This window comes from Thermobia domestica, chromosome 12, assembly GCF_964235325.1.
Source record: "Thermobia domestica chromosome 12, izTheDome1.hap1.1, whole genome shotgun sequence".
Classification (NCBI taxonomy): domain Eukaryota; kingdom Metazoa; phylum Arthropoda; class Insecta; order Zygentoma; family Lepismatidae; genus Thermobia; species Thermobia domestica.
The window spans coordinates 102,672,151-102,698,195 of NC_137465.1; the positions used below are offsets into that span (position 1 = coordinate 102,672,151).

Genomic DNA, 26,045 nt, shown 5'->3' on the forward strand with positions numbered 1-26,045 from the left:
CATTACACAAGGACTTACCAGTTGGAGTAGTTTCAATGCACCTGTACCCGTTTGGTACACTTTCCCCAAGAGTTGGGAAAATAACTGTAATGTCGGTAATTGGTGCCTGATTATGAGTTGGCTTGAGATGAGCTCCATCTCTAGAGAAGTCATCCAAAGGCTTTGGATCGTCAGGGAGTCCAGCCACAACAAAGTAGTCAGCAACCCGACGTTCATCCATAATTATGTCACCTAAAAAAAAAATTCTGAATTATTACTTCCAAACATGAGATGATTTTTAGGATACACTTTCACAAAAATATAGGGTCAGCAATGGTAATTATGAGACAGATTTCACAACTTTTCCATGTTAGTTAGTGTTGGTGTATATAGCAGCTGAATTTGTTCATTTTTTAAAATGTGCATTTTTTTTCTTTTTCGTGTATATTGTGTAACCAAAAAAGCTAACAGTTATTTTTCCGATGGTTCCTCACAAGACCTACGGTCAACTTCATCCCCCATCCATTGACTTTCGCCTTGAAAGCAGGGGTAGTGGACAAAGGAAGGAAAGAAGCAACGGACTTTTTTTTTTTTTTAACTAACAAAAAGCGGAAGGGCAGTGAACAACCCAGCAAGTGGACTTGGAGAACATTGGCTGGAAGCAAGCAGCTCAGCCGCGATCGACATTGCATTTAGTTCCAGTCAATTATCATTCATTAATATCATATCGTGGCGCGACAGCGCAATACATTCACATTATCAATCAATATCAAGTGTTATTGAACTATATTAAATCAACGCAATTATCATAATAACTCAATTAACACTGTGTACTATAAATAGTTAAATTGTATATAATTGATTTGCTCAATGTTAAATATATATGTTATATCAACCGGACGTTCCGTCGTGTATCTATGAATTGAGCTCAACCCTATGAACATAGTCCAGTATATGATCAGGTCCTCCGATCACACAACACTCAGCTTACATTAGTTTTGAAAGCAGCTAACCTAGGCAGCAGTTTGTGAATGTGAACCACAAACATCATCAAATTATTGCACTTTTATTGTTCCCAGTGTTGCTAACTGTGATATCAAAGTTAACGAAACTTCCCTAACTTTAAAAGGCTGCAGTTAATTCATGAAGCATTGGTCGAGAATGGTATTGGTGTGTTTATTATTCATGTAAAGTTGAACCATCTGACAAAATTTCAGAATTTTAAAAGATGGTGTTTTCGAGAAAATGGCGCCCAAAAATGACGAGAAAATGGCGCCCAAAAATAACGATTTTTGAAAATTTTACAATTTCTCGAATTTTTTGCGACAAAACGGTTGCACACAGAAGCGATATATATATATATATATATATATATATATATATATATATATATATATATATATATATATATTTTTTTTTTCGGAAAGCGGGTAACTAGATCTTTACCAACCGTGAAAACAGAATTTTAAAATTCGAACCGGAAGTGGGGGCCGCGGTGGCTCAGTGGTAGAGCGTTCCCCTCTGGTGCTTGGGGTCCTGGGTTCGATCCCAGCCCCCGCCAAGTGAACTTTGTGGTGGACAAACACCCTGTGCGTGGGTTTTCTCGGGGTTCTCCCGTTTCCTCCCACTTTCTTCATTCCACCATTTCATTCATAACTCATCATCACCGTCTCCTTTAGCCTAACCGGCATAAACGTGGGACGTAAAACTCAAAGATTTCATTTTATTTCATTTTTCGAACCGGAAGTGTTCGAAAAAAATTCGCAAACTTCGACTTTTCAGATAAGTTGACGTTCATTTGTTAATTTATGTATAAAAAGATACGCATGCGCAAACCAAACTATAATAAAATATAGTTTACTTATATCCCTATGTACATACCACAACAAGAATTATAACTACCTGTCTCCATAGCCGAATGGTGAGGCTCCGAAGTTGACCATTTTCCATGTCTTCTACAATTCATAAATTGTACTCCCCGTCTTTGATGGCCCATTACTTGGTGGGAATTTTTATTTTCGACAAAACAAAAAAATATGGGTCTCTTAAAAACATGTCTAGTTGCTATAAAAAAAGATTCAACAATATCTGAGATGGTGATGGTACAATTTCATATTTTTTTGCCTGAGTTGAAAGAAAGGCACCAAAAAAGAAAAACTATGGAATACATTTAAAAAGAGTGGAAGAATCAATCACTGTTTCAATTCACAAAAAAGACGACAAAATTGATTGTAATAATTATCGAGGCATTTCTCTTAACATTCTATTAATAAGATTGACCCCATACGCAGATGAAATTATTGGAGATCATCAGTGTGGATTTAGTCGAAATCGACCAGATTTTTACCATTCGACAAATACTCGAAAAGAAATCGGAATATATTACCCAGTACATCAACTGTTTACTGATTTTAGAAAGGCTTTTAACTCGATTAGGAGGGAAACACTGTACAACATTCTTACAGAATTTAGAACACCGAAAAAGCTAGATTTATTAAGTGTTTAAATGAATCCCAGAGTAAAGTCCGAGTAGAAAAATGCGAGCTTCCACGTCGAGATTGGCCTGAAACAAGGATATGCGTTATCGCCGTTATTATTCAGCTTTGTTCCGGAGTACGCTATAAGAAAAATCAAAGACAGGAACCAGGGCCTAGAGTTGAATGGTATTCACCAGGTTACGGTGTATGGTGATTATGTAAATCTGATAGGAGAACAATCGAAAGAAATGAAGAGGTCTTATTAAACGCTTACAGGGACATGAGTAAATGCAAAAAAAAAAAAAATCTAAATACAAGGAAGTTCACAAGGATCGTAATACGGCAAATTATGAATGCGTTAAAATATCAATTAATACTTTCGAAACAGTGGATACTTTCAAATATCTTGGATCAGTATTACCAGACCAAAATCATACCCACAAAGAAATTAAATGTCGACTGAAATCAGGAAATTCTTGTTATTATTCAGTTCAAAATATTTTGTCGTCGCGAATTCTGTCAAGGAATTTAACGCTTAATATATATAAAATGATATGCTTGTTACGCTTTATGGTTGTGAAACATGGTTGCTTGCGCTGAGGGAAGAACGCAGACTGAAATTATTTGAGAATAAAATTCTGGGACGAATATTTAGACCCAAGAGGAACGGGAATGGAGAATGGTGGAAACTTCATAAGGAGGAACTACATAATTTATACGGTTTACCAAACATCGTTAGGGTCATCAAGTCTAGGAGGCTCAGGTGGGCAGATCATATAGCCAGAATGGAAGAAAGTAGGAACACTTTCAAAGTTTTAACTGGAAATCCAATCGGGAAACGTCCATTAGGAAAACCTAGGCCCAGATGGGAGGACAATATTAAGATCGACCTAGCAGAAATGGGAATACAGAGTAGAAACTGGACTGAATTGGATAAGAACAGAAGTCAATGGAGAGCTTTTGTGGCCATAGAGAAAGAGACAAGAAAGAATACATTTAAGTTAAGCACAACTGCACAACAAACATGAGTGAGTGGTTAGCTTTCGCGCTTCTATCGTGAAGTCCGGGATTCAACACCGCATTCGACCATTTTGACAAAAGTTTTTCTTAATTCCATCTGTGAATGTAGGGATAGTGCGTGTACTGTGAGCCATGGCCGATTTCCTTTCTAATCGTTTTTAAATCGTTGTTATTACTAATTACCAGCAGTGATGAATTTGCGAAGAGGGTTAGGGTGGGGATGTCTTTCGGATTGAAGCCTCTACCCCGAAATTACGGAAATTCCTAAAACAAACTAAATATTAGTTTTGCCTTTACTCATAAACTTCAAGCTGTCCTCAAATAAAAAATTAGAAATTTTTAGAAAAACTAAGTATTAATAAGAAAAGCCCCTCCCAAATTACTTTTCTAAATCCGCCACTGATTATCAGTATAAAATGGTCTCCAAGCTTGTGTCTGGAAGATTATAGCTGAATATACAAACGAAACGAAATATTTGTTATGCCTGTACTCATAAACTTAAGCTCCTCTTAAACAAAAGTTAGGAATTTTTAGGAAAAAAACAAACATTATTCAGAAAAACCCCTCCCAAATATTTTTCTAAATCCGATACTGATTATTTCTATCAAATGGTATTCAAGGTTGTGTCCGGAAGATAATTGTTAAATCATTGCACAGCTACAGTATAACGGAAATGTGGAAGTACGCTCTGACAGATATATTGAAAAACGTACGCTCTGATGGATATATTGAGAAACATAAATTTAATTATGTGCTAGAAGCTAGAGTACTAAGCACTAAGAAGTGAAACACGGATGACTAAAAAGAAATGATCTAGAGAAGAAAAAAATGTCGGTAATTCAGAAGTTAAAATATAGTTAAATAGCTTCTAAAATTGCCCTCAAATACTACGTACTTTATGTTTACTTTAATTCATAAACCATGTGCTCCATCCATCATGATGGTGAATTCCAGAGCGAAATATGGCATTTAGGTCATGGAATCTTATTTAACTAGAGTATGCTATAAGAAAGCTATTTAAACAGAAAAATCATGAAAATGAAAAAAGCCAAAATTTCCAAAATTCTCGTTTTCTTCCTAAAAAAGCTACTTTTTATGTGCAAAAAACCAATCGATCCAAAAAAAGCCGGCTTTTTTTGCATCTCTAGCAGGGACCACATATTTTTTTCTAGCCCTGGGCCATCAGGTGGGTTAATTCAGCCCTGGTTCGTTCGTCTGCCTGTACCACACATACTACAGGGTACAAATTTTGCCCTTTTTAAAGTTGAAATTTTGAGGGTAGAAGCACGAGACATTCTAAATTCACTGTATAGATTTTACTAGCAATCCAATGAAAAATTTCAAAATTGCGGCCCTTTCTTTCAAACCAGGGGTGAATAGAAAGTTGTTGCAAGTTGTGACAATGACAGTTTTGAAATATAAATCACGTTGTAACACTTTTACCCCAAAGACATTGAAATATTTCGAAAGGAAAAACCAAAAATACCCGAAAAACCCATATGGGCCCAGGTGGGTTGGGCTTTTTTTAAAATAATAATAATAATAATAATAATAATAATAATAATAATAATAATAATAATAATTCAAACCCTGACGCAAAGGAGAAAGGAAATATTTGAATTTGGTCTACTCGCCACTAGAAAGCAGTAAAATGTATTGGACAGGAACAGCCCTGTAACAACTTCGTTCAAGACTCCAAATATAACGCAGACATGTTTCACAAACACTGCACTTTAATAGTGTGAACACAAATTGAACATGATCGTTTCCCTTCTGTTGCCTAGCACACATGAGATAGAACGTCTTCACTGTCTCCACACATGATATGTTCGTAAAGTTAGCTTCCAAATTGGTCTCAACAAGATTAGAAAATACCGTAGTTAACCTTAATATACCGTACAACGAGTTATATACTTTTTTTGACATGAAACAGTTGTTAACAGAAGCATTAAAAAATATAACAGGCACACACAGTGCCAGGAACTGTATTCAAAAAATAAATATACTAAAAGAAAAACACGAAACAGATGAGACTGTTTTTTTTTTTTTTTTTTTTTTTTTTTTTTTTTTTTTTTTTTTTTTAATCATCATCATCAATCAATTCCTCTTTACAGAGATTAGGTGGGTAATGGCAAGGGCAGTTCATGATTTAATATCCCGGCATTTGCCTGGTTGGATTGAGGGCGGACATTGGCGCATTTCCTGTTCAGCTCAGTTTTTCTGTTTTCATTTTACTTTAACTTCTTTTACATTGGTCGCAACAGCGAGCAAAGGCTCCGTCCCATCAATATTTGATTGACAGCAATACTTCTCCTGAGCTGTACGACCCATTATTTCTGATTCCGAACGTCTGATTCCTTTCTTTAAAGAGATGCAAATCATGACAGTGCCCTCAATGTATATCTATAGCTGTCTCATGTATATTAAAGAAAACTTGGAAAATATCAGTACCCGAAATAAAATTCATTGCTATAACACAAGATACGGAGACGACCTCGATACACCATATTTCAGGTTAAGTAAAACACAAAAGAATTATAAATACACTGCGATGAAGATGTATAATCTTCTACCTACAGAAATTCGTGGTATGTGTAATAGAAACTTCGAGAAACACTGTAAATCTTGGCTCATTGAAACAGCTGTGTATAGCGCTATAGAATTTGAGAAAGAATTAAAAAATTAAAAGTGACTAGTTATGTGCCAATATATTCAATGTATATATTTTGTATACTCACTTGACGTTGTCTATTGCAACAAATGTTGTTTAACGACAATAAAAATATTCTATTCTATTCTATTCTGCGAAACGAATGCTTCCACACGTTCTTTTGTATTCCCATTACCTACTCCTACACCAAATTTGGTGCAATTATCTCTGAATGACATCGTGCCCTTTCCTTGTCAGTGCAGACAACAAGAATTAGCATAATGCTATTATGTGGTTTACGATTCTTTCATGAGATATTACTGGTAATGCCTTCCTCGATTTACCTATTTTTTGTTGCTACCTCACAACCTCTGTAATGCTTGTGTCTAGAACACTACATCTGAGAAACTCAAAGGAACGTATCGTGGTTTCATGCGTCAATAAAGTTAAGCAATCCACTAAATTGGGCACGCCGCTTTCATTCTTCTTTTTCATCAGAAGTGTTCATTCTGAACTAAACTCACTGATTCAAGAAGAGAGAGAAAAACTATCCAAAAAATACACATAAATACCGAGAATTCTACAATTCTCATAAATTCAGTAAGATATGTCTATTTACGTCCTTTCTAGCCCTGTATGATCGTACGGAAGTAAACAATCTGATTAAATAATTGATAATGAATACAGAATTGTTTCCTCCGTCAATATGGGAACAGAAATCTAGTCGAGTTTCGGTATAAACAAGAACTTCCTCGTGGGAGCTATATGGCTAAGTACGTGCCCTTCGCGCGGGAGACCAGAGTACGATTCCCGATGGAAGCTCAAGTAATTAAGATCTCCCGTTAAGATGTAGATCATATGGCATCGGTCTGAACGGGACGTTAAACTACAAATGAACCAACAAAATTAATCAGTTTAAGCGACAAGCATACAAAAAATGTTCTCAAATGTCAACATGAAATGGTGCTCTAAAACCACCACAATAATAGAAGAGTAGAAGAATAATGTTGTTTATATTTGTCCTGTGTTGTAATTATTGTAATATATATATATATATTACAATAATTGCAACACAGACAAATATAAACAACATATATATGTAAAAAGTGAATTTTGTGTGTAAAGCTAGTTCTAAAATAAGCCACTGTTTAAAAGGAATTTTTACACATCAACGGAAACTGGAGATTAAGATGGCAATACTTTTGAGGATGTAATTTAATCAAATGTTTAAAATCACAAAAAAGAAAACTTTAATGTAATGCTTATAATTCTTCGTTTGAGAAAAGTATGAAACAAATTTCCTTGCAAAGCGTAAAACTGCCTAGTTTTGTATGGTACCGAAAGATGAGTCAGTGGCACCTCAACATATTGTCCGATTCGACCCAAGCTTTGTATGTTTACTATATACATGTGTACACAACTTTTCCGCACTAAGCTGTTTTCAACATATTGTCCGATTCGACCCAAGCTTTGTATGTTTACTATATACATGTGTACACAACTTTTCCGCACTAAGCTGTTTTCAACTTAAAACAAAATTATGTTTTCGCCCCACCTTAAGTTTGTGTGCCTTGTTGGACATGGAAGGGATTATCCACAGTGAAATCGTACCATCACTATAATCAACTCCAATATGTTCATGCAGCAGTCCAACAAAAAGGCTGAATAAACGACATGGTATCATCATCCACATGGACAATGCTAGCCAACATGTGGCGCACATGCCAACCGGACCACCACTAAATATTAAAATCAGATCGGTTTTGGAGTGACAATGCCAGTCTCCCTTCTAATAAACACAACGTCATCTACCGAACTGATGACTGTGAGAAACGATACTAATATTTTAATTTTTGTGGTATGAAATTATGAAAAACTGTTTGAAATGCTTTACCGATATCTTAAGAACACCAAAAAATTACTTTATGTATGGCGTTTGTTACTTTTATTAATCCTGTGATATACTATAATTTTGGGCTAGACTTTAGAAAACGTTGAGTAGAGCCTTTTTTTTTTTTCTTTTACTACTATTTCTAGTGATTTCGACAAAGCTAAGAGTATATTAATTGGGCGAAACTTATAACGAAGTCGAAGTAATGGATATATAATATTGTGCCTCTCCACGATATAACAAACCATCGTGAGTAAAGGGAGAAATTTATAATTTTAGAAAGTGTACATAAATCATAAGGGAGAATTATTAAAATATCATCTGCTCCTGTAGCATTCGATTTTATTTTAATTTTAACCAATTCCGCGACTTCTATTATTGTTATTACAGCACAGAAACTGAAAAGACTGCTGAGCATTACTATATATATATCACTGACTTAATATTAAATGCCTCATTAAGGATGGTCTAAAGCCACAAAAAAGTTTGTTTCTGTGATAAGAGATGGCGTTGCTATCGCCCTATCTTTTCAATGTTAATTAATATTCACAAAAATTACTAATAACTTTTACAAATACTAAACTATGTTCTTCACTGTCAGTCTGATTGAAGATAATGACTATACGCAGCAATTGTTCCGTGCAGATTTTCGAATTGTTGACTCGTTCATTGTTGAGTTCAACTACTTGTTGCAGCGGAATTCAATGCGTCTCTCCTTACCATTTGTTCTAGGACTCTGGAATTTTGGTATTTAATAGAGCATGATGTAGTCTATAGATTCGAGGGTGACAATTTTTCGACATTTTGTTCTTTCCATTGTTGCAAGCTTTTAATTGTTGCAGAGAAATCCTATACTTCTCCCGTTATCATTTGTTCTAGGGCACTGAATTTCTGGCATTTAGTACAGGACCAAGTGATCTATGATTTTTTAGATGAAAATTTTACTACAATTTATTCTTTCCATTGTTGTAAGTTTGTAAACCAACCATTGTTGTGAACCAACTTAATTTATGCAAAATGTTTTAGTTATTCTGGGTATTATAATAATGGACATATTCAGTTTAGCGTGATGTAATGTATGAATCACAAGTTGACATTTTTTTTAAATTTTGTTCTTTCCATTGTTGTAAGCTTTTAATTGTTGGAGAGGAATCCAATGCTTCTCGCGTTACTGCTTGTTCTAGGACTTTGAAATTCTGGCATTTAGCAAAGAATGTAGTAATATATGAATATGAAGGCGAAAATTTTATTATGTATTTTCGTTCCCATTGTTGTAAACTTTTAATTGTTGTGGAGAAATCTGATCCCTTTCCCGTTATCGTTTGCACAAGGACAATGAAATTCTGTCACTGAGTACAAAATGAAGAAATATATGAACCTCAAGGCGAAAATTTTACAGCATTTTGTTCTTTCCATTGTTGTAAGCTTTTGATTGTTGAAGGAACCCAGTGCTTTTCCCGTTATCGTTTATTCTAAGATTCTGAAATTTCGGCATTTGGTATACTGTAGTGTATGATTCATAAGGTAATTATTTTTCGATATTTTGTTCTTTCCATTGTTGTAAGCTTTTAATTGTTGTAGAGGAATTAGATGCCTCTCGCGTCATCGCTTGTTCTAGGTCTCTGAAATTCTGTCATTTAGTACAGGACCAAGTGATCTATGAGTTTTTAGATGAAAATTTTACTACAATTTATTCTTTCCATTGTTGTAAGTTTGTAAACCAACCATTGTTGTGAACCAACTTAATTTATGCAAAATGTTTTAGTTATTCTGGGTATTATAATAATGGACATATTCAGTTTAACCGAACCCACAATTTTCTCCCGCTTTCTTTCACATCTGTTTTCCAAGTGTCCAATTTCGTTTCTCCCTCCAATTCGTTTCACTGTCCTTGAGGGGAGGGGTAACATCCTTCTGAAGAAACTGGACACGACCGTCTTGTGAGTTTCTCTCTAAACACCAAACACACGCACACACAAATATAACTATACATTCACACGTAACTTTCTGTCACATTATATGTGGAAACAAATACCAACCACTCAAAGGTTTCTCAGGAACATTTATGAACAATTTAGAATAATTATGTAACTCTGAAACTGCGATTATAAAATTTTGGTTTCAAATTTGATAAATACAATCAATACGGTTTTCAAGCGAGCAAATGCAGCTACATGCTATGACAACTCGCCGCGTGTTGTTGAGGAGAAACAATATTGTTTCAATGTCTTATTACTGCATCCAAAAAACTCATGTAAATGGACTGGATTAGATTGGATAAACCGCTTACCGCTGACAGCAAAAAACCTTCGAGTTATTTTGTCTTTACACCGCTATACTGATCTTATGAAATTATGTAAAATATTTAACTAACTAAATAAATAAAACTAAACCAAGGATTGTTTACACTTGCTTGTTATCTTTAATTTAAAAAAAAAAGTTATTAATTATATTTCTGAAATTTCCTCAAACACGATTATTTGTATTCAAAAGCATCATCAGTTAATTTATTAAACTTCCCGAGATTACTCGCAATTGACAATGAATGAAATACATTTATTTCTCGAAGTGTACTTTGCCTCATCAACTTTATTTTTTAATCGTCTCTTTTTATCGTAGTCCCTTTGTGCGCTATATGTGCTCGTTTGAGGACACATGTCAAATTTGTGCATTTACTATCAAAAGACAAACAAAAATAAATGTTTTACTCTTCTCCACTTTTGAATTTCCAAGCCCTTTCTTTGTTCGAGTATTGTTCGTATAAGAATCTGTTCACTTTCCCAACTATATAGACGCTTAGAGACTGCGATCATAAGATTTTAATAAGATAAGTAATCACTTCCAATTTCAACCAATCTTTGTCACTTGGAGGACGATACGATGGGTCACTGGTAGAGCGCTCACCTCTAGTGTCAGGCATCCCTGGTTTGATTCCGCCAACGCAAATTTGTGGTGGAAAACACTGTAGCCGCAGTTTTCGCGGGGCTTTTCCAGTTCCAAAAACATTCTCATTACGCCAATTCTATCATGATCATTCACTTCCTTTACAGTCACCGTATTTTCTTCTCTTATTGTTACTGGAAAGTAAAAATTATCCAGAAAGCACCCAAAAGTGTTGCTGAATTAAAGCATTACTGAGAAATCGGACTATTCGATTATGCATATAGCAGTGATGGAATGGAACATGGGCCACTTGGGTCTCGACTTTTGTCTGAGTCATCCGGGTACGAGTTCGCTTCTCAGACTCGGTCTGATTCGGTGATTGAACGAACCCGGAGACCCAATGATATCCGGAAACTCAGATACACCTGGTGACTGAGAAGCAACCGAAATAGCTCTGCAGAATTACTGCAAAAATTTTATTTATACTTCATTAATGATGTTCACTGCTTGAGCTAGAACATTCATTTGCCCGATTCTTGATGTGACATATCTTAATCAAGATACCATGTTTTGAATATTTCAAATATAATTTCATGTTTATTTGTATTCAAGCATGTGGTTTTTGATTATAGCCTATACAAAAAAGAATTAACAAAAACTGATTAACCTCAGCGGTATTTTTTTATGTTCTAAACAAGAAGCTTTACAGGTCGATTAAACATTAACGATCTCTCATAAGAGAAACATGTGACTCATCTTTTCTTTGCGATTTTGAATGTTGGTACCCTTATAAGCGTTGTAGTTATCTTTCAGTGCAACACTTGACACAAGGAAGAAAACAAGCGAAAAATAAAATTATATTTAGTGAAAAGGCGATGAAAGAGAAGAGAATCAATTTTGTTAGAACTGCATTAGTAGCCTGACACACACTTCTCATGTATATGAGGACGTTCCATCTCTGGGTTCTATCGAATCATCGGGTCACTCCGGATTATTGGTCGTGGTTTCTCAGTCATGGGTCTTTCTGGGTCTGACTGCAGTGTCTTCCGAGCCATGTTCCACGAAGTTCGTGACCTATTCCATCAGTGGTAGACTATTTATATGGCAACATCAAATATGTTATAAGAAAAACGAAAAACAGAAAAATGGAAAGATATTGAAATATATATATATACATATAAAAAATCGAAAACATTGAATATTGAAAATATCAAATACCGAAAACATCGATTCGTAAATATTTCGGTATTGATGTTTAGATATTCGAAAATATCTTATGGATGGATCAATATATCGAAATATCGCACAGCCCTAGTTAGGATGCAGATAAGCATGTAGCCACACGTCTCATATAGACTCGTTCTCGCATTCTCCAAACAAACGATGTTTAAATACACTGTCTAGTATCAAACTCGTTATTTGGCTTGGTCTTCAAAGTAGAATTTCTACCACAGAATTATTGTATGTGCTGTATTATATTGAAAGTATTGTATTATGTTTCTGAACCCGCGATAATCAAATTTGTGTGCTGTCAATAATTACCTTTGTTATTAAATATTGAAAACAAGTGACGTTCTCTACCTGATCTTTGCTTTTTCATCATATACAACTCAAGCTCGCATTATGATAAACCAAATACCGTATTGGCCGTAATATAAGCCGAACATTTTGTTGACATTTCAATTGTGAAAAATTAGGGTGCGTTATATGTTCCCGACTTTACTAAAATTATGGCACTTCTTCATATCATATGCTGCTTCAAGTATGTTGATTCCTCACTTTGAAATAACGATTATACAACAGCATTGTAGAAACTGGCCATATTATACAGCATTGTCGAAACTAACTTTCGGTAGTTAACAGTAGTAGTTTGGCAACGGCTGATGACTGACAAAAATCAATAGGCAGTGCAAATTTTAGGGATTCGCACGAGACGAATCGTGACAGGATTTTCCTGACAAAATTCGAGTCGAGACACGGCTCTTTCAATAGAAAAATATACATTTTTCGAGTCGAGACATCACTTTTACAGCACATTTTCGAGACGAGACAGCCAGAAATCTTGTCTCGTGCGCATCCCTAGCAAATTTTATAACACATTAAAATATGTTAAAGCACTCAAAACAATTAGAAATACATCAGATGAACATGTGTGAATTTGTCCCCTTTAAATTTCGATTCAAAGCCAAAATCAATCATTTGTATTCTATTTGTGATTGATTCTTTTGAAGAAATAATAATTTACTTCACAAACAAAAACGAAATATTAAAAAAAAATAAAGCTCATACTTCACACTATCCTCAATTTTCAAAATTTGATTCAAAACTAGGAACGCACACAAGACGAGTTGAAATTTAAGTCTGTCTCTACTCGTATGAAGAAAATGCTGTCTCGACTCGGCGAATTCAAAATCTACAGCCATCGTTTGTTTGAAAAATATAAAAATAAATTTTTACATAATACATATGTATATAGATAATTTATACAGACACACACACACACACACATTATATATAAAGATATGCTTGGGCCTTGAATCGAAATTTTGAAAATATCGTTTCACAGTGTGGAACTAAGACTTCCAAACTATGTGAATTGAATACTCAAACATGAAGTAGTGCGTCTATAAGTACTTGTTGCAACAGAGTAATAAGATGAAAGATAGAACCTGTTACTCGGACGCTGAATTCATATCAAAAAGCCATTAGTCGCTGTCACTTATCGTTTTTATTTTATGTCGATAAAGGTTGAAACTAAAACTCGTTTATTTCAACCACTTTCGGATTGAATAGAGGTCTAAGGAAGGAAATCAAACCTATTTTTGGGACACTGAATCAATTGCTAAAAACCACATCCTGATAGCATTTACAGTTTTCGCTTTAAGGAAATCAGTATTGAAACCGGAAGTAATAGTATATTTTTAGTCAATTTCGGTTTCGGTAGAGTTTGTGGTTAGTCATAATATGTTGTCTTGAGACGCTCAATCGTTTACAAAAAAAAAAAAAAAAAACTTTTGGCTATCTGTTATCGACATAAGTTAATGGTCATAAACAATGAAACCGGAAATAATAGTAAATTTGAACCACTTCTTGTTTTGGTAGTGTTGTGGATAGTCATATTATGTTGTCTTGAGACGCTGAATTGTTTGTAAAAATCGTTTCTTGCTACCTGTTACCATTTTCGTTCTATGGTGAAAAAGTTGAAACCTAAACCGGAAATAGCTAATTTGAATCACTTCCAGTACTAAAAGAGAAAAATGAAAATGAAATGAAACTTTTAAGTTTTACGTCCCACAGTTATGCCGGTTAGGCTAAAGGAGACGGTGATGATGAGTAATGAATGAAATGGTGGAATGAAGAAAGTGGGAGGAAACGGGAGAACCCCGAGGAAACCCACGCACAAGGTGTTCGTCCACCACAAAGTTCACTTGGTAGGGACTGGGATCGAACCCGGGACCCCAAACACCAGAGGTGAACGCTCTACCACTGAGCCACCGCGGCCCCAGTACTAAAAGAGAGTTAACGAAGCAAGTGGAACTTACTCTTGAAACGATAAATAGTTTTCAAAATACCGCTTTTCTATATACCAGTATGTCATCGTTTTCATTCTATGGCGATAAACGTTGAAACGGGAAGTGTCTAATTTTAACCACTTCCGGTTTAAATAGAGTGTTAACGGAGGAGATGGCAACTATCCTTGGTATTCTGCATCGATTGCAAAAATTCGCATCACGATCTCTCTTGCCGTTTTTACTCTGATACTTGTCAAGGGACCGACAGCGCCCCTTATGCACAGCATAGTTAGGAAGTCTAAAAGAGGGATCAATGTGAAGTTGGCCAAATTCATTTTGTAAATATACCGTATATTGAATTGTTTCGAAATGAACTTTTTTTTTTCAAAACTGTCAATAACAAAGGATTTATTTTGGTTTTGAATCGAAATTTAAAAAGGGAGAGGCTACATACACATGTCAAAATACCGATATATTGTTTTTGATGCATTTAATTGTATACAGTCGTGCAACAGCTTTATCACTCTGTGCATACATATATTCAAAATTGCGAGTAAAATGAAAAATTACTCCATTTTGCGCAACTAGGTGAATCGTATGATGTATACCGATGCTTGAGTCAAAAGTTAGTTTTTTTTTTTTTTTTAAAGGGGGCGTTAATTTACGGCTTAAGTGGAATCCAAACCATATGAGCTCCCACCGGGAATCAAATTCGGGTCTCCTGCGCCGAAGGCGCTTATGCTAAGCATATAGGTAATAGCTTATAGACTATGTTGTGTTTACATAGCTTAGACATATACTGCCTTATGCAGAGTCGTTTTGACATAACGTTAGCGTCATACTAAAGGCCTGACTACTGCTGGAAGCATATGTTAGTCGAACTCTTTAGTATGGTACTAATCCCTCGTCAGAACGCCCATAGTATCTAAATTACTACTTTTAAAAAAAAATGGATACACTGTAACAGCTCTTTTCTCCATAAATACAACACTGAGGCCCACCGCTATTGCTTCATTGCATGTATTTACGTTAGATGCTTTCTTAACAAACAAACAAACAAAAAAATCGAATTTACACCTTTCATCTTTTTCTGCATCTCATAATGTATAGGAAGGGATTTCATATATAAAAATATACTCTCTAACATGTAAGAGTACAGTTTTTATATATAACAACAAACTTAGCAAGAAATCCCACTGTACGTGTTTCCTTCATCCGAAAAAAAAAAAAAATAATAATAATAATAGAAAGTACGGGTCTCGTTCCCGTTATATTTCCTGGACGTGAGATTATGTTGGGTAATGGAATACACTGTGAGGATCGATCTTTCATGTTGATCTATGCACTAGCCCAAAATCTCAAACTTTCCGATAACGCGGACCCCCTGTTCATTCGGGAAGTGATCTGCGGACCCCCTTGCAATGCTAATTTGAAATTTCACATACTATTAAAAATATACTAATTAGAATTATTACTGACAAGAAAAAGATCAAGAAATGTAATGCAATAAGTAATTTATTCTAATGATACATGATTGTTTCCTAGTGAAGGAAAAAATGAAATGAAATCGTTGAGTTTTACGTCCCACGGTTATGCCAGTTAGGCTAAAGGAGACGGTGATGATGAGTAATGAATGAAATGGTGGAATGAATAAAGTGGGAGGAAACGGGAGAACCCCGAGAAAACCCACGCACACGCCTAGTGAAGGAAATTTCAATTGAAAATACAGTAACTTTCAAGACTAAAAATCATTTTTTTTTTTTTAAAAAAAAAAAAAAAGGGGAATTAACTTGATAAACAACGTTCTCAAATCTGTGGGGTCACTAAGTGAGAAATGAAATTCTTTGTGCTTTTTTCATAATTGCATTGAAATGTGAAATAATTTTTGTCACCACCAATCTTAGGTCCGATTACACATTAAGACGATTTCGCTTTAAAGTTTTAATACTGCAAATAACAGAAAATGTCTGCTTGCATAAGTAAGTGTTAGGGAAAGGCATCAAATGTTGCAATGCCTTTTCAGACAGATAACTCTTCGTACTGACAGCGTACACACAAACCAATTTGAGTCAAAAGTTACTCGGCGGATGTAGGAACATATTTTGGGAGAGGTTTCTCATAGTTTTTTTTTTTTTTTTTTTTTTTTTTTAATTAAATACCTGAATTGGGGGAGGACTGATGTTTATAAGCATAGAAATAACTAACATTTACTTTTAAAAAGATAATCTGGAATTGGTGGTAGTGTTGAGAGCTTTCCGCCACTTGAAGATGAAATCCATGAAATTCCGAGTCATCGTACAGTTAATGTACAACTGCTCTTGAAAAAGGGCCCTAACAAAGAAGAAATTTCTCTCACTTGAAGTAGTCCTATATAACCGTTGACCAGCCACAGGGCAGAAATTTAGTAAAGTAGGAAAACATTTAAATTTACACACGTATGTATAATTTCTAATTGCTTTCTTTTTAGTAACTGTTTTACTAACTGAAAAAAATACTTCTTGCCCAACAGGTGTGAGTTCCATTTTATTACAACACATTTCAATTTTTAGGCGTCGCGTACCCCCTGGCTAGATCCCCAGAGGTCCGTGGACCCCACTTTGAGAACTACTGCACTAGCCAATTACGCAGCACTAAAGCCGCGCTTGTGGTTCGGAATTAATAGTTGTTTCCGTCCTTTATAATTTTAAAGTTACATTGTTGCATAAGGACGAAAAACACAAAACTTTAAACCCAACTGGAATATTACGTACAAAATATGAACAAAATCATAATAAACGTTTTCGGAGAACTATTAATACGTCAGAAAAAAACTCACCCCAAAGAGTATACTACTCCTTTCCATGGAAAATAACTTACGTAATATTGTGGGGAATCTAATGAAATATTTATTTACGAAGTGATTTGCTATAATTTATATATTGATATTTCGTAAATAAGATGCCACTCTAAAATGGACTAACAATTTAGCCACTTCTTTCATTAATTCCAAATATTTGATGATAACTATTGTATCTTCGTAAATACAACACTACTCTCTCTTGCTAATCTTGTCGTTAAAATTATTTTCCATTTCTCTCTCTTTTTCTTGTATTGTCTTCATCGCTAAATAGCGTTGTGACTCCACACCGACAGTACATGAAGGTTTAAAGGAGTAACGCATTTCAAAACTCCTATGCTGGATAAAGAATCCAATTTTTTTTTTACTTTACCCGTTAATATATTGTACAGATCAATGGTATACGATATGAACTTAGGTGTCTGAACTCCTCTTTATAACATTGTGTGTACGCCACAGAAGGTTCTTGTGTTCAATTTGAGTTGTCATTTATGACATCTTTGATTAAATCTGTGCTGAGCAAATGTACTTAATTGCAAGTCCAGTATCACATGAACAAAGACAAGCAATATACTGCAAATACCGAAAAAAAAAAGTGTTCTCAGCAATCGGCATTTTCGCTATTCAGCGTTCTTTACCAAAAATGGAACGATTAGTTTCAAACTCCTCTTCCGTATAAGCTGCAGATTACTAGACAGTGGTCAGTGGAGTCAGGTTACCTAGAGTGATGGAAGTATCGAAAAAGAAAATTCCTACGAAAGTCGCAGACAAACGACATCCCACACCCTCTAAGTAAAAAAAATAAATAAATAAATAAATAAATAAATAAAAAATAAAGAAGGGGAGGTAAACTTCTAACTCAATCTTCCAAATTGGGTTCGACAACACTGCCATCTATTTTTGTAAGTTTCGTAAAAACTGAAAGCTATGCCCCCTGCGAACGTAAAATTGTACTTCTTTCTGACGACACTATTTCATGGCTTTAGACAAACCTTAAGCTCACTATAAAGAATACTGATTATATGTCTATTTACTGAAGAAATTGAAACTGATTCACTCAGTTGAGGAAGTTGTTCTACCGCTTAGTAAACTGACTTGTATTTAACATCTATTCCACGTTATCATAAAAAAGAGAAATACAGTTACATTAGAATTAGTACCAGTAAGTACAGAAAAATGGTTTAATAACAAAGAAAAATCTGAATGATAGATTGGCAAGGACTCGAATTTACATATCTTGTTTCCTGGGAAGCTAATATTTTTATTGCACGCTTAAATAAGAAAAGTGATCAGAAAGCACATATAAAGACGAAAAGATCGTAAAACTAGTAGGGAATAGAACTCGAGTCTCTCATTTGACTTTAATAGCTTGTGTTCCATCACCGAGTTACCAGAAAGATAAAATTTTGAGGCAGTATTCTAAGACATCGTGAACTAGGTCATGTGAAGAAATTAATGGAAAGAAAATACAGGTGGTTAACAGGCGCCTGTGAAACATGCATAAACAGGCGTATCTTTACAGGCGCCTGTACATGCGCCTGAAAATGGAACACTTTTAAACGCATGAGACAGGTATCGAATTTTTTCACGATCATTGCATGTTCATTTCATGAAACAGATAGTTTTCATGTTGATAGGGTTGCAACCTTGCAACGTGAAAAATGCGTGTAAACAACATGTAGAGAGCGGAAAGACATGTACGTAACCGGCATATTCCATGTTGTTGACATATACGTTACCTCATGAGGATCTGACGACAGCTGCTTTTCATTTGATAAGAATGTAATTGACATGTTAAATACATGTGAAATATAGGTGTTAACGAATTAGTGGGCGTGTTAGCGGAATATACATGTAAAGTACATCGTATTAAGTACTATACATGTCTCAGGACCTTGCATATGTGCATGACAAACTGGAGACTTGGTGTCTGAATATTACATGTTTCCTACACCTGTAACATTAATGATTCACTCCAATCAACCTTGTTCATTGCATGCACATGTTTAACCCACTTACTGGCAATCATGATGATTGCATTTTCCGTTTACCTGCACATTGCCTGTACATTGCATATAGGTGGGTTCCCACTTCGCATGTACACGGAGATAATACAGGCAATGTATTCAGTTGTAATCCCATGCATTATACAGGTGTCAGGACCTTGCATAGCGAATGTCGAACTGGAGACCTGTGTCTGAATATTGCATGTCTCCTATGCCTATAACGTGAATGTTTAGCTCCAATACACCTTGTTCACCACTCGTATCTGTTTAATCCATTTATTGGCAATCATGATTATTGCATGTTCCTGTTCACCTGTACATTGCCTTTACACTGCACGTACGGGAGTTACACACTTCGCATGTTCACGAAAATGATAAATGTAAAATAACATATTCTACATCATGCGTTTTCCACGCTATACGCTAATACATGATATTTACATGTAATGCGAATGTCACACATGTATATTACATGTTGATAAACAAGCACCTTCCTTGTACTTTTCATTCTTACTGTATTGCGAATGTTATCAACAATCCATTCAAGATACTTTACATGCACATATTCCCTCTATTTACTTGCACGTGAGTGACTACGTGTACATTACATGTTCTCATTTTAATGTATAGGCTCTGTACAACGCGTGTTTCCGTGCAAAATTTCCAACAGAAGTCTAATACTTTTTTGACATGCATATCACCTGAAGACAATGTGCCTGTAATATTTTCTTTACATGCGTTTTCGCCGAAACAGGCGCCTGTATAATGCCTGTCAAAATCTGACAGGCTTTTACAGGCAGTTCCATGTACAAAACATTGCATGTTTCCTCAAAAATTTTCATAATAGAGAGCATTAAAAAAAGAAAAAAAAAAAACTCTTTACAATGGTTGCCAAAAGTACTTGACTGAGGCTGAATGAACAGCAAACACATGAAACTGTTTAGTGATGAGATCCTAACATATTTATCACTTATCTAGTCACTACCTAAGGCAGCCACTAAATACATATCAAATGAATTTATTTTCTCACAGTACAGTGTACAGAACGATGTACACACAGACACATTAATGAAAAACATCGCTGAAGAAGCAGAGAATCGAACCCCAATATGCTGAGTGTTGGATCACTGAATTACGGGACTTCTCAAGTCTCAATCTGTCAAATGGCTGTTGAAAATCACTGTACACTTTAAAGAAGTAACCAACTATTCGTGGTAGACATAAATTATTAGCTTCTCAGGAAGAAGAACATGTAAATTACAGTTCTCCCCAATTCAGTATTCAGATTTTCCTTTGTTATCTTATGATTGTGCTGTATGTACTGGTAATAAGTAGAATTTTTTATCTTTTTATGTTTTATTTATTTTTGAATAATGATATGAAATAAGTTTGAAATAAAAGTTGCTATATAAAGCAGCAGAGCAACTGTCATCAATGTTAAGAACCTATTGTTCAATTTCTTTCTAATTTAACGAACACATTCCTGTACTCTTCTACGTGTCTACTTCATAAATGTTCATTAAAATTACAACCATCTGCTCTAATTAAACAATATTACGATTATTCGCATTTCTAGTCTTAGATCATTGTCAAACCGTTACCCTTAAATCACACACTTTCGTAGTTTTACTTCAGAATGAGAGAAAGGCAGCAAATGTGGCATAACACAAGAAACAGCATTCCAAGATTTGGATGAAAAGATTCATTGTGCAATAACCGCAGAAACACGACAAATTTAACATAAGAATCTACAGGAAGAATCACTGCCTGTTTGTAATTTGATTGAATACTTCATATTGAGTTTTCACACTTGTCAATTAATGTTTTCAGTGGGCAGTGAGCCACTGATATTGCTACTGATTAAAATTATGAACTGAAACGAAAAAATATATATAAATTGCAAAGAAAAACTCTTTTTAAACTCATTGTGTATTCTACATAGCATTATGCCTTTTGCTAGCAGACACATTACATTTTCTAAGATGAACTTCACCTTATTTCTATGCACTAATTATTAGTCTTCCAAACTATGTTATGCATAACTATCGGAAGTCTTATAGAATGGCTTTGTCCGTCTGTCCGTTTATCGCCACGTATCGGAGCAAAATAGGTAAAAGATATCGAGATGCGGTATTTGCAATCGATTCGGTGTCCAAAGGATAGGTTCCACCTCCGTTAACTCTCTATTCAAACCGAAAGTGTTTGAAATTAGTCATTTCTACATTGTTATCGTCATAAAACCAAAACGGTAATATATATCGAGAAGGTTTTTTTTTAATTATTTTTTTTTCAAAAGATTTAGTATCTTAAGGCAATGTACTATGACTATCCCAAACACACCACCAAAACCAGAAGTGGTTCGAATTTAATATTACTTCACGTTTCAATACTGGTTTCTACAGAGCAGAAAAAGACATCGAGATGCGGTTTTGTGTAATCGATTTAGCGTCCCACGAATACGTTCAACCTTCTCCATTAACATTCTATCCTAACCAGAAATGTTTCAAATTAGTCATTTATGATTTCCACGTTTATTGCCATAAAATGGAAATGGTAACAGATAACGAAAAATTGTTTTCTGCGAACGAATAAGTGTCTCGAAGAAACCTATCATGACAATGCCAAACACTATTAAAAACCAGAAGGGGTTGAAATTTACTACTTCTTCCGGTTTCAATACTGATTTTCGTAGAGCAAAAACTATGAGAGGTGTATCACGATGCGTTTTTTTACAATTGATTCACCGTCCCAGGAATAGGTTTTATCTCCACCGTTAGTCTCTATTCAAACCGGAAAAGGTTAAAATAAACCGTTTCCGGTTTCAACAGTTATTACCATAGAACAAAATGATTATTAGATAGAAATAAACGATTTTCTAGAAACGATTCAGGGTGTCAAAAGAACACACCATAAAAACCCGCAAAACTGTATCACAACCAGAAGTGGTTGAAATTTACTACTATTTTCAGTTTCAATATTGATTTCTATAGGACAAAAACGTAAAAGATACCGAGATGCGGTTTATTGTAAGTGACCGAACTTTCCAAGAACAGGTTTCGCCTTCTCTATTAACTATGTATTCAAACTTCCTGGACTTCCATTTTCGGTTTTAACATTTATCGCCACAGAACAAAAATGGTAACATTTAGTGACAAATGGTTTTCTGCAGTCGATTCAGGGTTAAAAGAGAACATACCATCACAACACACAATACTCTACCAAAATGAGAAGTGGTTGTAATTTATTATTAATTCCAGTTTCAATATTGATTTCTGTATGACAAAAACTAAGAGATATCCAGCAGCAGTGTTTTGTAACCGATTGAGCTTCACAAATACGTTCTATCTTCTCCCTTAACTATTTAACCATCTATTCAAACCAGAAGTGGTTCAAATTAAACGATTTCCGGTTTCAATCTTTATTACCATAGAAAAAAACCCGACAGCATAGCGAGTAATGGCTTTCTGACATGGATTCAGTGTCAGAGGAACAGGTTTTATCTATAATCTAATGTTAATCTTTTGCAATCAGTAATTATAGATGTACTACTTGAAGTTTGGGAGTTGAATTCCCATAGTTTGGAAGTCTATCACAGTTTCACACTGCGAAACGAAGCTCATTTGTTTATTATTTATACCACATATAGTCGTAGGATTTCACTACACTTGCAAAATCACACACATTTTATTTAAAATGCTAAATATGTTCTGTCATTGAAATAATTATCTTTGACATATTAAGACACTTCTCTAAATTAATATAAGAGCTTACCTAGAAGGTCTTTGTATCATGGTGAGGTACCTTACGAAAATATAGTGCTGATCCTAGAAAAGAAAAAAATTGACATTATTTCAAGTATTAAACTGAACACATACAAAAAAGTGAAATTTTGCTATTAAAGGAAGAAAGTAGGTCCACATCATGACATCCCTATAATATTTAATTTTCTTAGATTTCTATATATAAAAGTGAAATTCCGTAGTATACGTAGTACAGAAAATTGTTCCGTTTATTTTGAATCACACTCACTTTAAAGAAACCTCGCCACCGCCATCGATAGTGTTCTATTGAAGACCCCTAATATTGTGAACTAACGGACGACATTGAAGTTTCCATTGGCGAAGCACGAGCAAGAGAATTCGGTCCCATTTTTCCCTGAAAGCTTTCTAGATACCAGAAACAGTGAGCGCATGCCGATGCTAGACACGTCTTTTCAACAGGTCAAAGTCGTAGAAATCTATTGAACTGGCATCAACGTTCTATACTGGAATATCTTGAGACGGGACGACAAGAATTCCTAATCCCCGTTCCACTTCTTGATGAAAACGTACAGATGTTCTGGTGGTATGATTTGCAGCGTTGTCTATATGGATTCTACCCTAGTTGGCGTTTGCACCGTTCAACTGTGAGGTGTTGATCTGAAAGGGAGATGTCATAACGGGATTCTAAAAGCATTTCATTCAAGTTTTTATCAACCTTGCGTAGGTGCTGATCTGAAAGGGAGATGTCATAATGGGATTCTGAAAGCATATTTCATTCAAGTTTTTATCAACCTTGGGTATCAGCAACTTGTTTGTATAACTAAACCTCGTAACAACCATAAACCTACGAGAGAAACTTCCCCGACAGTGGTGAACAAAGTTGCAGCAGCCCTTGGCATCACAGTCACGGTATATCTGACCTCCAATGTGAACACCAGCAGTAAGATGGATGTACACTGACTGAGCAAAACTCATGGGATAGCAGGTCACTCATTCGCGGATGGACATCACGTGTGCGCAACGCCACCTGAAGGGCTCCGCGATGGCTTCAGTTGTGTGTAAGACGTTGTGGGATCTGGCTAAGTGAGTGATCCAGTAAAATGCAAAGTCGTCGTGAGTTGGCGGCATTCGAACGTGGCATGGTAGTGCAGGAAATTGCCTTCCCACATTCAACCGTATAGAGGGTGTACCGAGAATGAGTGAATGAAGGTGTCACAGTTCAGAACAGACACCATACCGGACGTCCAGAGACCCTCAATGACCGAGACCGGCGACACCTGGGACGAGTGTTCAACAGAGAAAGGAGAGCAATTGTGCAACAAATCACGGCCCAATTCAACACTGACCGTGCTAGAAACGTCTCCCAGTGCACAATCCGTCGGAACATGCGGGTCCTCGGTAGGGAACCGTCGCCCTACACGTGTGCCTCTGCTAACCCAGTGTCATCGGACACTCTGGCGTGCATTTGCCACCAATCACCACGGATGGACACTGTAACAGTGGCGTAACGTCATATGGTCCGACGAGTCACGTTATCAACTGTACCATGCCAATGGGAGGCACCAAGTGTGGCGCAGACCGCATGAAGCGATGGATCCCGCATGTCAAGAGGACGTGGTCCAGGCCGGTGCGGTATCAATCATGGTGTGGGGTGCATTTTTCTGGCATGGAATGGGGCTCCTGGTTGTTCTGGAAGACACATTGACTGGTCCGTGGTATCGTCAGCTGCTCGGAGACCATGTCCACCCGTTTGTGATGTTTCAACACCCTGACAACATTGCGGTCTTTAAACAGAACAATGCGGGGCCACATCGCGCCAATGTCGTCCGTGACTGGTTCGATAAGCATGCAGATGAGATCCAACGACTGAAGTGGCCACCCAGAAGCCCTTATATAAATCCCATTGAGCATATATCTGGGATGCCCTGGAACTCAGGCTTCGGGCATTGGATCCTCAACCCACGAACAGGTCACAATTGTTGCCGCTCTGTACACTGTGTAGTGTCAACTACCTTCGGGCGTGTATTAGGGACTAGCAGACTCCGTTCCATGACATATCGCTGCGCTCCACAAGGCCAGAGGAGGTCCGACCAGATATTAAGGGGGTATTCTATGAGTTTTGCTCAGTCAGGGTATGTTCCACGTGTCTGCCACTTGGACTCTGCCATGTGCTTCTCATACAGTTTCCTGTACTGTGTTTTTCGTTCTGGAATGTAATGAGGGAGCAAGTGGTGTACGCGAGCCCTATGGACATATCTCAGTCACTTACGAGTGGCTGTGTTCACACCTGAAAGTGCCCAGTTAAATCACTTACCCACTGCACATTGGGTTAGTGGATTTTTCTGGCACGCCAATCGGCGAATCACTGCAGCACTGCGTGTGATTTCCCATGGAACCTTCTTAGTGCTTTTCATGGGCTCCTGGTTTCTATAATAGGCTATAGTAGCTTTCGCAGTAGTCATCCCGAAACCGAACTCTTCTCACGACAGTTCCACTGTGCATATGTAGGAAAAATGAGCAAGAAAAAGAGCCATTATACACTTTTCCGTCACGGTTTAATTTAGGTGCCATTTGACGACACTGATCCACCTACAACTTCAGATACACTACTGTTCGAAACCACAGATGCCTCGTTCTACACAAGTTTCTGCTTTCGCACACTTAGACAATTATTTTTATTTCCATCAGTATATATTACTGATCAGCCTTTCAAACATATCTGAATAAGATATATACTTGTTGAAAGTAGCCAAAAAAAAAAATCTTTGGCAATTTGGAAAGCTCATATCATAAGCTTTTTTGTTGAATGCACTGATTTAACCAAGATTTGGTGATGTGATAGCGACTTATGCTGTCTATATATCAATTAAATGCAATAGCCCCTGTCCAGCTCCATCTTTCTTTATAATTTGGTCATAATTTTGTTTCAACATCTTTGTATGAATTTTTTTTCAAGTCTGAAAACTTTTGCTCATTGAAAAGTTTTTAGAATCTTTTGATTAAATGTTTCAGCTTGAAAATTATTTGCAC

The 26,045-nt window shown here is 36.0% G+C and overlaps 1 protein-coding gene across 7 annotated transcripts in view; it reads right to left on the minus strand.

Annotated features, from left to right (window-relative positions):
• LOC145666559 (DENN domain-containing protein Crag-like) overlaps window positions 1–26,045 on the minus strand; it is a 252,916-nt gene that overhangs the window by 186,154 nt on the left and 40,717 nt on the right. For all 7 annotated transcript variants that reach the window (XM_081733899.1, XM_081733900.1, XM_081733897.1 and 4 more), the window contains exons 2-3: window positions 23,026–23,078; window positions 19–231 (exon numbers count right to left, since the gene is read on the minus strand). In XM_081733899.1, the coding sequence (XP_081590025.1) occupies window positions 19–220 (202 nt within the window). In that variant the 5' untranslated portion in view covers window positions 221–231; window positions 23,026–23,078. The remainder of the gene's footprint in view (window positions 1–18; window positions 232–23,025; window positions 23,079–26,045) is intronic.